Source organism: Lipophrys pholis (genome assembly GCF_963383615.2).
Source record: "Lipophrys pholis genome assembly, chromosome: 23".
Classification (NCBI taxonomy): domain Eukaryota; kingdom Metazoa; phylum Chordata; class Actinopteri; order Blenniiformes; family Blenniidae; genus Lipophrys; species Lipophrys pholis.
Genome location: NC_137645.1, coordinates 8,529,654 through 8,544,896, shown reverse-complemented (window position 1 = coordinate 8,544,896; position 15,243 = coordinate 8,529,654). Strand labels below are relative to the sequence as shown.

The following is a 15,243-nucleotide window of genomic DNA, read 5'->3' as shown; positions in this document are numbered from 1 at the left end:
AGACTCACAAGATTGTGAATCACATGCTCGATTTATTATTATTATATTATTATTATTATTATTATTATTATTATTATTATTATTATTATTATTTTTATTCCCTTTCATTCAGGAATTTCAAAAACTTTTGTTCTGTATTTTATAAAATTTCTCTTGTTTGTTGTTTTTTTTTTAACAATAAATTAAATAAATTCAACCTGAACTAAAGAAGAAATACTACAAAACGTACAAATACTCCAAGGACTAGGACATTCTTGTCGAATGATTCCAGGACGTCCTCCCAGGGTAAATGGCCTCCATGAGAATCCTCTGATCACTTGTGATGAAGTCAGGTTGTTGGTGCGATCACCGCTCGATATAAACCATTTTTCTCAGACTCTTGTGGTGGTAATCTGACCGTACCCCTTGAGCCCCCCCCCCCCATCGTGACTCATGAAGCGGGGAGCTCCAGCAGGTGGCGTGTCCTTTTTCTCCTCGGAGGGTCTTGAGCTCAGGATATCTGTTGAGCCTCTATCTTTAGTGAATGGAGAGCCCTAACTTTATCTGGCCCTCCCGTCATCGACGCTCGGCGGTATTTTTAGGGGGTGGCTTGCTGTGGCAGCAGCTGCAAAAGCAGTCAATGCCCCCTCCTCCTCCTCTTCCTCCTCCTCCTCCTCCTCCTCCTCCCCCTCACTCCAGCCTGCTTTGCAACCCGCTGACAATGATGCACAAGCCTCCCAACCTTCAGCCGAATGACATCCGAGAGCCCGAAGCCGCCTGAAAGTGAATGGAGGATCCAACTTCGCCTGCAAGAAAGTACGAGGAACAGCAAGAAACTGACACCTGAAGTCCCCCCCCCCCCCCCCCTTCAGAGACCAATGTAGAGGACGGTCAAAGGGCATACAAGCAATCCGATGAACCTCTTGAACCCCCTAAAGAGGAGAATCCTTGAAGACAGTGGTAAGTCTCCATCTCAATAACATGTTCGAGGTGAAGGTATAGGACCTCCGCGAGGGAATACAGCTCCCGTTGGCTAGATCTGCTCCATGTGTTCGTTTGGGTTAGTTTGATCCGGGGGGGGGTTTTGGGCGCTATGTCGCACATGGAAGCCAGCGTCTTTTTTTGGAATGGACAACTTTATAAATACACTCTTCAATGACTTACAGCGCCAGCTGTGAGGCGGGCAAGTGTGGTTTCTGTTTGCGCGAAAAAAAAAAAAAAAAAAATTCAACCGACGAACAAACGTTTTGCTCGGTTCGGGTTCGGAAACGACCACTTGTCTTTTTTTTTTTTATAAATCTGCCTTGAAATTAAAGCGGTGCACTTTTCTTTGTTTTACAGCTCCCTCGTTGAAGATCGGCGGTTACTTCTAAAAAAAACAAAAAACAAAGCTTCTTCATTACAACCAGACAAAAACGTGACGTCAAACATGGATATTTTCGGCGGTGCGCCTCGCGTTTTGGGCTACCCGCGTCCCGTGCTGGCAGAGTGCGGCGCCGACGCCACACTCAGGTGTCAGATCGGCGGGGACCCTCGCCCGGACGTCATCTGGGAGCGCAAAAACGTCCAGATTGTGTCCGAGGGGCGCTACAGGCTCTCGGAGGAGGGAAAAGCTTACATGCTGACCATCGCTGGAGTGACCGGACAGGATGCGGGCCAGTACATCTGCAAGGCTCGAAATAGCGTCGGCGAAACGTACGCAGCGGCGTCCCTGAAAGTGGAGGGCGAGGCCCCGGTCCAAAATGGGGAGCCGAGGCAATTAGAGGTCAATGGCGTGAAGCAGCCTTCGAGGGGAGACGGGGAACCGGTGGAACACGTGAATGGCTGCGGCGACGAGCAAAGCAGGGAACACAGGAAGGTGAACGGGGAGGTGCGGAATGGCGAACACAAGTGGAAGTTGGAGGACGACCTGGCGGCCGACGATAAACCGCGATTCCTCATCAAGCCGCTGTCTCTGCGAGTGGACCGGGGCGAGGACGCGGCCTTCTCCTGTAAGCTCTGGGGGACGCCCCTGCCCGAGGTGACCTGGGAGAAGGACGGGAAGAAGCTGCACGACATCTTCGAGAGCTCGCACTTCAGCGTGGGCGTTCAGGACGGCGGCTGGTTCCAGCTCAAGGTCTACAGGACGCGCATGCCGGACAGAGGCGTCTACACCTGCAAGGCGGTCAACTGCCATGGCGAGGCCCTGGCCGGGGCCGTCCTCCTTGTGGAGCCGGTGCCAGAGCGGGAGGACAGTAAACGCTCCTCCAGCCAGTGGTCACCGAAGCACCGGGGACGGCTCAGTCTGTCCCGGCTCACAGAGGACCCGTCGGTCAGCTCATCCAAGGTCAAGAAGTTCGCCGTGGCCGAGGGCAAACACGCCAAGTTCCGCTGCTTCGTGACGGGGAAGCCGAAACCCGAGATCCTCTGGAAGAAAGACGGGGTTCCCCTAGAGCCCGGCAGGCGTCATTTGATATTCGAGGACAGAGAGGGCTACTACACATTGAAGGTCCTGTACAGCAAGGTGCAGGACACGGGGCTGTACGTATGTGCGGCGTCAAACACGCTCGGAAACACCCTGAGTGCTGTTCACCTGTCGGTCAAAGGTAGGATAATTGGACATACGGACACGGATCGAAAGTGGATAACTGTTTTATCCTAATCCCTCTGTAATGGTGGGATAATTCCCAGGATTACATGGCGCCCCATGTGTGCAGTTTGACGCCGTCCCAGCTGCCTTTTGTCACAAGAGTCAATTCCGTGTTGGGATCAACATGCCACCGACAGATAAGATAGAGCAGATTTAGGGATCGTTTGGTACTTAGTGCTGCCGGAGGAAGAAGAGCTTTCAACGTGTTTCAGTTGACGCCTTGGGAGCACACTTGTAACAAACGGTTGAAGCTGTCCCCGTCAAACACCCGTGTTGCTTTGCTCTACAGGTCCGGCTGTCCGGTTCAGGCGCCCGTTACAAGACGCCGAGGTGAAAGAGAGGGATGTCGCTGTGCTGGAGTGTGAGGTTCCCGATGAGTCGGTCGCCGCCGCCTGGTACCTGGAGGACCAGAGGCTGATGCCCAGCAGCAAATACGGAATGGAGATGAAAGGAACCAAGCGGAGACTCACGATCCAAGATGTGGGGATGGACGACGATGGGGTCTACCTCTGTGAGATGCCCGACGGAGGAAAGAGCATCGCTGAGCTCTCGGTCAAAGGTAAGCTGGAGTAAATCGGGGTGATGACGTACACCGCCCATTGTTTCGATCGTGCTCAGCTATGCTACGTTCCGTCTCCAGGTACAATCGTCCGTAAACTACCCCGGAAGCTGGAAGTCCTCGAGGGCGAGAATGCAGCATTCTGCGTGGAGGTGGACAGCGATGACCTGGAGATCCATTGGTTCAAAGACGGCTTGAAGCTACTCGAGACGCACCAAACCATCCTCAAGTCCTTTGGTAAAACTCACATTCTGGTCTTTGTCAACGTGGCCCATCACGACTCTGGAGTGGTGACGTTCGTCACGGGACGATCGAAGACTTCGTCGCGCCTCAAGGTCAAAGGTACATATATATATATATCACAAAAGAGGTTTTGAGCTTTTCAATCGATTTTGTCGTGTTTCAAGGTGATCAAAAGTCTGAACCAATGCTACTTCCTCTTTGCCCTCAAGCCACACGACACTGTCCCCCGATCTGCCCCGTGGGGGTCAAAATGGATGCGGACAGGCCCAACAGTGCCCTACTTACCTGGGACCCGGCCCCCAACAGTCAGACCTCCACCCGCTCCATCTTTGTTCTGGAGAGGCAGGAAGTGGGGTCACAGGAGTGGCAGAAATGTTTCACCTCGGAGACGGCCACTTCCGCCGAGGTCTCCGGCGACAGCGTGCCGTGCGAAGGGAACTACCGCTTCCGTGTCTGCTGCATCAACAAGTACGGGCGAAGCGGTCACGTGGAGTTTCCTAAAGCCGTCCATCTGGGTGAGTGACACGAAAGTATGACTACGTCCTTTTCTCAACCGTTCACCGAACTGGACTAGATTTGTTCCACCATATTGAAATGCGAGGAATTTCTTCCTTCACCGCTGGAACGGCGTCCTTTTTGACGGCCTGGACACACTCAGACACTCGGGAAAAATTTGCACACACATCACACGTTGGCAAAAACGTTCTTATTCCATGCTCATTGCACGTGTGTCTGGCAAAATGGCTCCACAGCACCCCCTGCATTTTTTTTTTTTAAACACATTCGTAACTAAAGCGTCTCCATTCACAGTCCTAGCGCCACCTTGTGGTATCAGGAAATTCAACGTTGCTCTGATTATTATTAATTCCCTTTCAGTTCCTGGACCCAAGATTTGCACTCGCCTCCAAAGCTGCGAGGTCATGGAAGGGGAGGACGCTCGCTTCTCCCTCGAACTGTCTGCCAACATGGTCGGAACCTGGTTTTTGAACAGTGCTCAGTTGCAGAATGGCGAACGATACGCAATACAACACATCCAAACCAGACACTCGCTGGCGATCCGTGAGGCCCGCACAGCCGAGGACACGGCCGAGGTCACGTTCATAGCCAACGGCGTCCGGGATTCAGCCGTGCTTAAGGTTACACGTAAGTAGCAATGTTTTTGTTTTCTTGATATCCCGAGCAGCACTCATACGGAAAATATTTTATTTTGGCGTTTCGTTTCTTGCAGCCGCTGTGATAAAGTTCAACCCCGTGTCCGAGCTCGACAGCGACAAGAAGGTGGAGGCAGGCGACGCAATCGTACTTTACTGCGAGGTCTCGCACCCCTCTGCGAAAGTATCCTGGTTCAAGGACGGAAAAGAGCTGCAGGTGACGGAGGGACTCAACATCCAATCAGAAGGCAACATGAGGAGGATCGTGATCCACGCTGCGGACCTGACGCACTCTGGGGTTTACGCCTGCGAGACTTCAGGAGATGTCATCAAATTCAATGTCGATGTCGCGGGTAAAAGACGTGACGAACCCTGTAACTGATTGGACTTCTCCTGTGGTTGTCCAACATTGTCGAAGCTCGTCGCTTCCTGTTTCTCGTAGGTCCTCCAGTGGAATTCAGCCCCGTCCGAGAGGAGGAACTTCATAAAAGCAGCATGGAGCTGGACCCCGTGGTGCTGCTCTGCCATGTCTCTCGAGAAGACGCCGCGGTTGTTTGGTAAGAGTACGAGCCGTCACTTTAAAACCATCATCTACTCTATTAATCCTTGTGTTTTGGGGACACTTTTGGACACTCCTTCACTTGTGTCTCAGGTATAAGGACGGCTGTGAGATCCAGCCCGGGGACAACATCACTCTGCAGTCAGAGGGAACCATGAGGAGGTTAATCATCCGCTCAGCAGAAACCTGCGACGCCGGAAATTACACTTGCCAGGCAGGAAACCACAGCATGGAGTTCACTGTCAATGTCAGAGGTACGCTGACCTTTGTACCTGCCGTTAGTGTAAGTACTATTTAAATACACACAGTCTTACGTACAAACACTTCTGTGTCAGAACAATTGAGTCAGGTATAGGAAGACGGTGCTGGGAGGACTGTTCTTGGAAGACAGTTCTAAGAAGATGGTCCTAGAAAGACGGTTCAAGGAAGACTGTTGTAGGAAGACAGTTCTAGGAAGATGGTTTGAGGAAGTTGGTTCTAGGTTGATGGTTCAAAGGAGACTGTTCTAGGAAGATGGTTTGAGGGAGGCAGTTTTAGGGAGACATTTGTTGGAAGTTGTTTCTAGGCAAGCGGTTTGAGGAAAACATATCTCGGAAGAACGTTCTAAAAAAACAGTTCTAGGAAGATCGTTCAAGGAAGATGGTTTTAAGAAGATGGTTCTCGGAGATGGTTCTTAGTGACGGTTCAAAGAAGACAGTTCTGGGAAGATGGTTCTAAAAAGACTGTTCAAACAAGATGGTTCTAGGAAGGCGGTTCTAGGACGATGGTTCGAGAAAGACGATTTGAGGAAGATTGTTCCAGGAGGTGGTTCTAAGAAGACTGTTCTAAGTAGACTGTCCTAAGAAAACTGTTCTAGATAGATGGTTCTAGGAAGGCATTTTCGAGGAAGACACTTCTCAGAAGACGATTCTAGAAAGACGGTTCCGGGAAGATGGTTCGAGGAAGACTGTTCTGGAAAATAGTTCTAGGAAGACTGTTCTAAGAAGATGTTTTGTATTTTATCCAATTGGCTAATCCAAGTAAATGGTGAGAAGTTGTATTTCAACCCGTTGGGTGTCACCCAAGGTTTTAAATGTCAAGATAGTTTTCTAACGGTAATGAGCCACAGCGCTCAGGGTGTAGTTCATAGACACTTTGTGTTTAATGACCTTCGTTGTGGTCGAACGAGGTTTGAAGGGACGACTTGTGATTGACCGTAACCCTTTTGAAGAAAGATTAGAAAAATTTGTTCGGCAATTGTTTTGCGATGCCGCCAGCCTGATCGGATACGCAGAAAAGTTATCCACAAATTCACAATGCGTCACTTTCCTTCACGCTTCCTCACCGCAGAGCCTCCAGTAACCATCGTGGAACCAAGGGACGACGTCGTGATGGAGCGCCGTATCGGCGAGCGGATCGACCTGCAGTGCGAGTTGTCTCGTTCTCGGGGGAAGGTGCGCTGGTCTAAAGATGGCCAGCAGGTGGAGGAGGGCGCCAACATCCAGCTGATGTCGGAGGGTCCCTACAGGAAGCTGACCGTCCTCTGCGGCTCGAAGGAGGACGGAGGAGAGTACGTCTGCCAAACTGATGGAGACTCCGTCTTTTTCCAGCTTACTGTCACAGGTGAGGTTTCAGTCCTCGTCTCTGTTTACACATCCAACGAAATTCGCGACACCTCTATTTGGTTCAAATTGTTGTAATTTCACATTTTCCCCCTCTTGGACCAGAGCCTCCAGTACGTTTCATTTCTCCCGGTGAACCAGAGGTGGAACTGACGCATTTGGCCCCGGAGAGACTCGAGCTCAGATGTGAGATCTCGCAGGCCGACGCTCCAGTCCGGTGGTACAAAGATAATTTGGAGGTCGAGGAGAGCAGCAATTTGATCCTGGAGGCGGATGGGCCTAAACGCCACCTGGTTATACCCATGACCACGATTGATGACACGGGAGAGTATATATGCGACACGGATGACGACTCCGTGGCCTTTCTGGTCACTGTTACAGGTTAGCAAACGAAAAGATGAACGATTAATTGTCTTGATTAGGAAACACAATCTAAAGCTTTTTTTGGGGGGTTTTCCGTTTCCTTTAGAGCCACCAGTGACACTCACTCGTCCGGGAAATACGCCAAAAAAACTGCAAAGTGTTGCCGGAGAACCAATCGTCCTGGAGATCGAGGTGTCCAGGCCAAACGCAGACGTCAAGTGGTGCCTAAACGGTGCAGAAGTAGAGCCAAGCAGGAATGTAACCGTCGAGGAGGATGGGCTCATCCGACGTCTGACCATCCATTCTCCCACTCCGGAGGATTCGGGGAACTACACCTGCGACGCCTTTGATGATCAAATCGGCTTTGAGGTGAACGTTTCAGGTAAGGGGGCAAAGAAAATCTGAAGGAGTTTCTCGGTCCAACTAAGAGCTTTCGCGATAGACCGTGATTCCACTGTCTTCCAGAGCCACCGGCGAAAATCTTAAGGAAGTCAGAGGTCAACGCAAACCTGAAATCCTTGATTTCTGACGACATTGTGCTCGAGTGCGAGCTCTCCAGGGCCAATGCCGCCGCCAAGTGGTTCAAGAATGGCTGCCGTGTTGAGGGCGAAAGGTTCTGCGAAGAGGAAGAAGGGGCTTTCCGGTCACTGGTCATCCTCAATGCTGAGCTGGGCGACTCGGGGGAGTACTTTTTGGATGTTGGCAATGACAGCATAAGCTTTCAGGTTACAGTCGAAGGTAAAGTCCACTTTTCCCAATTCTAGTTTTTTTTTAAAGGATTGAGTCAAATCTACATAACTTGACTAAATGTGTAATTTCTCGTTTGCCCTCAGAGCCGCCAGTTACTATAGTTGGGAACTCAGGCGACACAGACTTCCAGGAGATGATGGCGGGCGATGAATTGATCCTGGCCTGCGAGGTGTCCCGCGCCAATGCCGAAGTCCGCTGGTACTGTAACGACAAGCTGCTCACCAGCGATGACCGAACATGCATAGAGAGCTCCGGGACTCTGAGGAAAATCACAATCTCCTGTGTGCAGTCCTCAGATTCTGGGATATACATTTGTGACGCTGTCGATGACAAGATGGTCAGCATGATCCGAATTCAAGGTACAGAACCAAGTTCACTTCACTACAAGTTCCGTTTGGGGTTAGAAGTAGAGAAAAGGATCGGCCAGACAGACAGACTGTGGGTAAAGGGGGTAGGGATTAGACCCTGGTTTGGGTAGGGCCCGAGATCAGGAATGTCCAGAGTCAAATGTCGGACCAGGAAACCAACCCCAACATGCGCGTCTCTTTCCATCCCCATCAGAGGCTCCAGTCGCATTTGTGAACAAGGAAGAAGACGTGGTCCTGACTGGTTATGAGGCGGAGAGCATAACGCTGACGAGCTACGTGACCAAGGAGAGCGCGGTGGTACGATGGCTGAAAGACTGGACCCCCGTCGAAGGGGAACGTTTCCGGACACTCATGGAGGGTCACAAACGCGCCCTGACCATCGAGCCCTTGAGGCGCGCCGACGCGGGAGAGTACACCTGTGACCTCAACACAGACCAGATGCGCTTCGGTTTACTTGTAAAAGGTTCAATTCCATTTATGTAGCCGATATCTTTGCGCGGGGCGTGCTTTGCCAAAAAAAGCCTCAACCATGGACAATTGTTTGTGTTTCAGAGATGAGGATTAAGTTTGTGAGCACCCTCAGAGACACTGTGGCCCACGCTGACAGTATGGTGACCATTCGCTGCGAAGTGTGCAAACCCAAAGCAGATGTTCAGTGGCTGAAGAACGGCACAGAAATAGTTGCCAGCAGGAGGTTTACCATTCGTGCGGACGGAGTCGAGCGAAGTCTAACCATCCACCGATTGACCCGAGAGGACGCCGGAGAGTACGCCTGTGAGTCGAGAGACGACCGGACCGTGGCAACACTCAGGGTGGAAAGTAAGTACGCTTCACGGCAGACTTTCAACGATGTCTTCCACACTCGGCCGTGCCACTAAGGAGTTTCATTCTGCTCAGTGCCCCGGGTGGTGGAGTTCCTCACCGAGCTGCACAACACGACCGTGCTGGAAGGAGAGGACGCCACCTTCAAGTGTGTGGTTTCCCCCGACGACGTCCAGCTGGTGTGGCTCATGGACAATGAGCCAGTGACGCTGGGGGATCGTTTCCAGGCGATCCAGAACGGCTTGTGCCACACCTTGGTCATCAAGAAGTGCCAGATGTTGGACTGTTCCAGGATTACAGCGGAAGCGGAGGGGAAGATAAGCAAAGCCAGTCTCAAGGTTCAAGGTATTACGATCAATTAAAGGTCCCGTATTGAGCAAAACAACTAATACACATCATAAGCAAACAAATACACTAAATAAACTTTTCACCTGGATGGAATTCAAGACCGAGGCTGGATGTTGGGAAATACCCTTTCAATATAATGTTGTCGGACCTCTTTATGATACAGGTTTACTTATCCGATCACTTGTCGTTGAGCAATCAATGGACACAGTTGTCTTCACTTTCAGAGGCGCAAATCATGTTCACGAAGAGAATGGACGCCGTTATGGCGGATGAGTTTGACGACGCCACCTTGGAGACGGAGATCAGCGTGGAGACGGGCGAGGTCCAGTGGATGAGGCAGGGCGTGGTCATCCAGTCCGGACTCCGCCACACACTGGGCCAGAACGGCTGCAAACGCAGTCTCACCATCCGTAACCTGACGCTGTCGGACCGGGGGACCTACCGCTGCGAGACGCTGCACGACCGGACGCAGGTCAAACTTAATGTGGAGCGTAAGTGACAATTCGGGGCGCTTTGACACCGGCACCGTTTGGTTCGGTCCAGAGTTGGTTCCAGGAATGATCTCTGGTCCAGATCAAAGAAGTCAAATTGTCCACCTGAAAACTCGGGTCTTGTTTCACTTGCTAACGGCTAACGGCTAACAGCTAACAGCTTGAATCCAAAGAAGCAGTCCAAAAGTTGGACGTTGAGTAGTGAGGAAGGCTATATATCACACTTGATTGTGGCTACCCATTAGCCATGAGCTAATTAGCCCCTTTATCTGAAGGCTACCCATTAGCCACGAGCTAATTAGCCCCTTTAGCTGAAGGCTACCCATTAGCCACACGCTAATTAGCCCCTTTAGCTGAAGGCTACCCATTAGCCTAGCGCTAATTAGCCCCTTTATCTGAAGGCTACCCATTAGCCACACGCTAATTAGCCCCTTTAGCTGAAGGCTACCCATTAGCCATGAGCTAATTAGCCCCTTTTAGCTTGTGGCTACCCATTAGCCAGGCTCAAGGGGCAAGAATTCGGCATTTGGTCCTGACCAATCAAACAACCAGGTTTCTTTTGGGCAATACCGCCTCCAGATGGACAGTTGTTGTAATTGTGTGTAAATGGTGTGAAAACGTCGCACGATCCTGGCACGAAAACACCCGAATAATAATATCAGCCCATTATTCTTGCACCGGTGTTTCATTGCCATAGGACTGGCGTCTCATCGGTACGTAGGCGCGTCTCTCAGTATGTCGCGGTGCAAAGCCGCTCTAAGAATAGAAGCGCTCGGCGTGAAGTGTTGAAAAGGTTGTTGAAGCTCAGCCACACAATGTGTTCTGGTTTTTTCCACGGCGGGACGGCCGAAGCCGCGTCTATATCCGACACGCCTTCGCTTGACTTGTGACTCCCGTTCCCTCGCCAGCCCGCAAGATCTCCGTCAGGAGAGCGCTGACGGATCAGGAGACCTTCGAACGGGAGACGGCCTCGTTCGAGGTGGAGCTCTCGCACGCCGACGTGGAGGGAATCTGGCAGAAAGACGGCATCCGGGTCAAGCCCAGCAACCAGTGGCGGGTGAGCAACAACGGGCGGATGCACGGCCTGACCTTGTCCAACCTCACCCTGGAGGACACGGGAACCATCGCCTTCTCGGCCGAAGGGGTGCGCACCACGGCGAGGCTCACAGTCAAAGGTGAGCGCGTTTCGCGAGCCGCCGCCGCCAAACCCCTGGCACGTTGGCGACGGTAACGGTGGATGTCTGTGGCCAACAGAGACGCCGGTGTCCATCTTGAAACCGCTGGAGGACGTCCGGGTGGAGGAGGAGCTTGCCGCCACTCTGGAGTGTGAATTCTCCAGACAGAACGTCGAGGTCAAATGGCTCAAGGTAACACAGACCAATCGACGCTCCTCGGAGCAGTTTTTGATGTTTCCGTGGAACATGCAACTTTTTGAAAATGCTCAAACTCCGTCTCCATGGAAATGAGGAAAACACCAAATTTTTAAAGCACTTCAGCTCAGTGTACACGGAGGGAAATGCCACTTTTTGAAAATCTACCTGACTGTCTGCATGGAAATGGCGAAAACACAACTTTTTGAAAGCACTCAAATGCCATATAAATGGAGCACAATTCAACCTTTTGAAATTGCTTCGACTCAATCACAATGGAAACAGGGAAAACGAAACTTTTCGAAAACATTCCAACTTAATCTACGTGTAAACGAGGAAAGTGGAACTTTTTCAAAATGTTTCGACTCAGCCTACATGTAAATGGAGAAAAGTGTAACTTTTTAAAAACTCTCTGCCAAACCTGCATGCCAAACTCTCTGCCACCCTGGTTAAATGGGGGAATATGCAACTTTTGGAAAACCCTCTGACTCAGTCTCCCTGTAAACAGGGGAAAATTTAACTTTTTCAAAATGTTCCGACTCAGCCTACATGTAAATGGAGAAAAGCGTAACTTTTTAAAAATGCTCTGTCAAACCTGCATGGAATGTTGGAAAATGCTCAGATGCCATCCCCATGTAAACGGCGACAACGCAACTTTTTGAAAACCCTCTGACCTCTTAACTTTTTGCATTCAGCAGAAACGTTGCCACTAGCATGTTTATCGCGTATTGTTCTCTGCGCACGTTTTCTGGTTTCAGTACAAAAAGAACCGACGGCGGCAATTTGTGTCCCGACATTGTTTTTCAAAACGTTGCCGTGTGAACGTGAAACTTTTCGGAAACGATAACGCAAAACTCGTTCTTTTTAACCGGAATGTCGGGTAAATTTAGCTTTTTGGTTCTTTTCCGCCGTGTCAAGAAGTTTCAGTGGAAAGATCAAAGAGTACCTTCTGTTTTTTTTTCCTTTCATCTCAGAACGGGACGGAGCTGAAACCGGCGAAGAACTGCCGGATCTACTCGATGGGTCGGAAGCGGTTCTGCCAGATCCTGCAGTGCGCCCGCGCCGATTCAGGCTCCTACACCTGCGACACGGGGGACATCAAGACTTCATGTTCACTGGACGTCTTCGGTAACCCGACACACCTTCCAAAAGTGTTCTGAAAAGCGGTTCGAGGGTTCGTGGCGTCACACCCAGTCTCTTCAAACCGCGTTCCAGAGCACGAGCTGGAGATCGTGCAGGACCTGGAGGACCTGTACATCCAGGAGGACCAAAACGCCGTCTTCATGTGCGAGGTTTCCCTGGAGGACGCGAGCGGGGAGTGGTCCAGGGACGGCCACAAGATCCGCGCCAGCAGCACCGTGAAGATCCGCACCGAAGGTGAGCAATGGAGGAAAAAAAGGGGGAAAGCAGGTGGAAGGAGGCGGGACTTCCAGGTACGTCCGAGGACATCTAGTGGACAGATTTTGAACTGCAAGCCAAAATGGACTACTTTTTGTCCTCGCCCCGCAGGGACCAAACACTTCCTGTTGATGTGTAACGTCAAACCCGAGGATGCCGGAGAAATCCGCTTCGTATCCCGGGACGTTGAGTCGACAGCCTATCTGGAGGTGGAAGGTTAGAACCATTTTTACACTCATGTTTTTTTTCTTTCTTCTTTTCAATACGAACCTCTCAAAATTGCCGCTCTTCTCGACCTCCAGAGCTTCCAGTCTCCATCGTGAAGCCCCTCCGGGACCGGACCGCCCTGGAGAAGCACCGCGTGATCCTGGAATGCACCGTCTCCTCTCCCCACTGCGCCGCCACGTGGTACCGCGGCGGGGGGGAGGTGGTGCCCTCCGATCGGGTGGAGATCACAACCGCCGACTGCTCGCACAAGCTGGTGATCCAGCGGGTGTCGCTGGAGGACGAGGGCACGTACCGGATCGAGGTCGGGGGGCACGCGTCGGAGGCCAAACTGCTGGTGGAAGGTAAATGGAACTGCGTCTTTAGCCTCGTTTCCACTGACTGAAGTTGTGGGTAGTACCGAGAGTACCGAGAGTACCGAGAGTACCGTACCAAACCGTCAGCATTTTTCGTAACCCTTCCGTTGGGGTACCTAGCACATCGTTTTGGGTTCCAAGAGGAGGAACTCTAATAAAACCTGAAGGCTGAAAATTTGATATTCTCTAAAAACAACCTTTTAAGGTAAAACGCAACTTTTCAAAACACTCCAACTCCATCTCTCTGTAAATGCAACTTTTTGAAAATGCTCCAAATCAATTTACGTGTAAATGGATTCAAACCAGTTTTTTTTTTTAAAACGCCCCGACTCAGTCTCCATGGAGACGGGTAAAACTCAACTTTATGAAATTGCTCCGACTCCCTTGAAATGGGGGAAAAAACAACTTTTGAAAACACTCCAATTCCGTCTCTCTGTAAAGGCAACTTTTTAAAAACCTGTCCAAAGCAGTCTACGTGTAAATGGAGAAAAATTTGAGTTTTTGAAAAGGCTCCAATTCAGTCTCCATGGAAACAGGTAAACCTCAACTTTGTGAAAATGCTCCGACTCCCTGGAACTGGGGAAAACGTAACTTTTGAAAACAGTTCCGTAGCATTTTAAAAATGCTCCAAATCACTCTACGTGTAAATGGAGGTAAAACGCAACTTCATGAAAACGCAGTCTCCATGGAAACAGGTAAAACTCAACTTTATGAAAAGGCTCCGACTCCCTGAAAACGGGAGAAAATGCAACGTTTTTGAAAATGCTCTCTCAGTCTCCATGGAAACGACCAAATGCAACTTTTTTTTTTAAACAAGACCTTAAGACCCCTGAAAAGCCGTGTTGTGATGCTTCTGCAGCCCAGGCGCTGGTGATGGTGACGCACCTGGAGGACACGGCGGTGACGGCGCCGGAGGCGGCGACCTTCCAGTGCGAGGTGTCCGTGGACATCGACAAGCCCCCCGTCTGGAGTCTGAACGGCGAGGGCCTCGTCCCGGGGCCCGCCGTCCGCCTGGAAGATCACGGGACGGTCCACAAGCTCACCCTGAGGGACACCAGCGCCGACATGAGCGGGACGGTGAAGTTCACCATGGGCAAGGCCAAAAGCAGCGCCGCGCTGACCGTCACCGAGAAGTGAACGGCGGCGAATGCGCCCTTTATCTGACGTGAGGTCACACTGAACATTTCCCCTTCATTTTTTACAGCGTAGAACATATTTATTGATCGAGTTCAGTCGACTTTGCGTTCTTGTATTTTTGACTCATTGGTCCAAAAAAATAAAAGCATCAAATCAAAACTTGGGAATGTATTTATTACGCAAACTGGGAAGTGGGAAATTTCAGTCGGGTCAAACACGTGTCGGCTGTAAAAATTTGGGAAGTTTTGGGAAGCATCCCACGACTAAGTGGGAAGTCCGGGGAAGCATTCCATTAAAAAAGTGGGACATTTTGGAGGGTCAGCATTCAAAGTTTTAGGAAACATTCCACAACAAGAGTGGGAACTTTTGGGAAGCCTTCGACAACAAAAGTGGGACGTTTTGAGAAACATTCCGCTACAATAGTGGGAAAGTTTGGGAAGCCTTCCAATGCAAAAATGGGACGTTTTGGGAAACGTTCCATAATAAAGTGGGAAGTTTGCGGAAATGTTTCACTGCAAAAATGGGAAGTTATGAGAAGAATTCCACCCAAAAAAAAAAAAAGAAGAAAATTGTGGGAAGTATTCCACTACAAAAGTGGGAAATTTCGGAGAGCCACCACTTTCAAATTTGGGAAGTTTTAGGAAACATTACACTACAAGAGTGGGAACTTTTGGGAAGCCTTCAACAACAAAAATGGGACATTTTGGGAAACATTCCACAACAAAGTGGGAAGTTTGCAGAAACATTTCAGTCCAAAAATGGGAAGTTATGACGAGAATTCCACCAAAAAAAAGAAAAAGTTTGGGAAGTATTCCACTACAAAAGTGGGAAATTCTGGAGCGTAATCACTTTGAAATTTGAGAAGTTTTAGAAAACATTACACTACAACAGTGG

General features: G+C 50.3%; 1 protein-coding gene across 1 annotated transcript; it reads left to right on the top strand.

Moving 5' to 3' along the window:
• Window positions 1-1,326: 1,326 nt before the first annotated feature.
• On the top strand, window positions 1,327-14,501 carry obsl1a (obscurin like cytoskeletal adaptor 1a). Its single transcript, XM_080492640.1, has 24 exons — window positions 1,327-2,564; window positions 2,898-3,167; window positions 3,249-3,509; window positions 3,620-3,925; window positions 4,287-4,553; window positions 4,639-4,914; window positions 5,004-5,118; window positions 5,214-5,374; window positions 6,450-6,722; window positions 6,827-7,102; window positions 7,191-7,466; window positions 7,550-7,822; window positions 7,918-8,193; window positions 8,396-8,665; window positions 8,755-9,021; window positions 9,100-9,369; window positions 9,597-9,863; window positions 10,772-11,038; window positions 11,118-11,230; window positions 12,208-12,361; window positions 12,449-12,610; window positions 12,743-12,847; window positions 12,934-13,200; window positions 14,072-14,501. The coding sequence occupies exons 1-24, from the start codon at window positions 1,409-1,411 to the stop codon at window positions 14,347-14,349; spliced, it is 6,606 nt and encodes a 2,201-aa protein (XP_080348766.1). The 5' UTR covers window positions 1,327-1,408; the 3' UTR covers window positions 14,350-14,501.
• The last annotated feature ends 742 nt before the right edge of the window (window positions 14,502-15,243 follow it).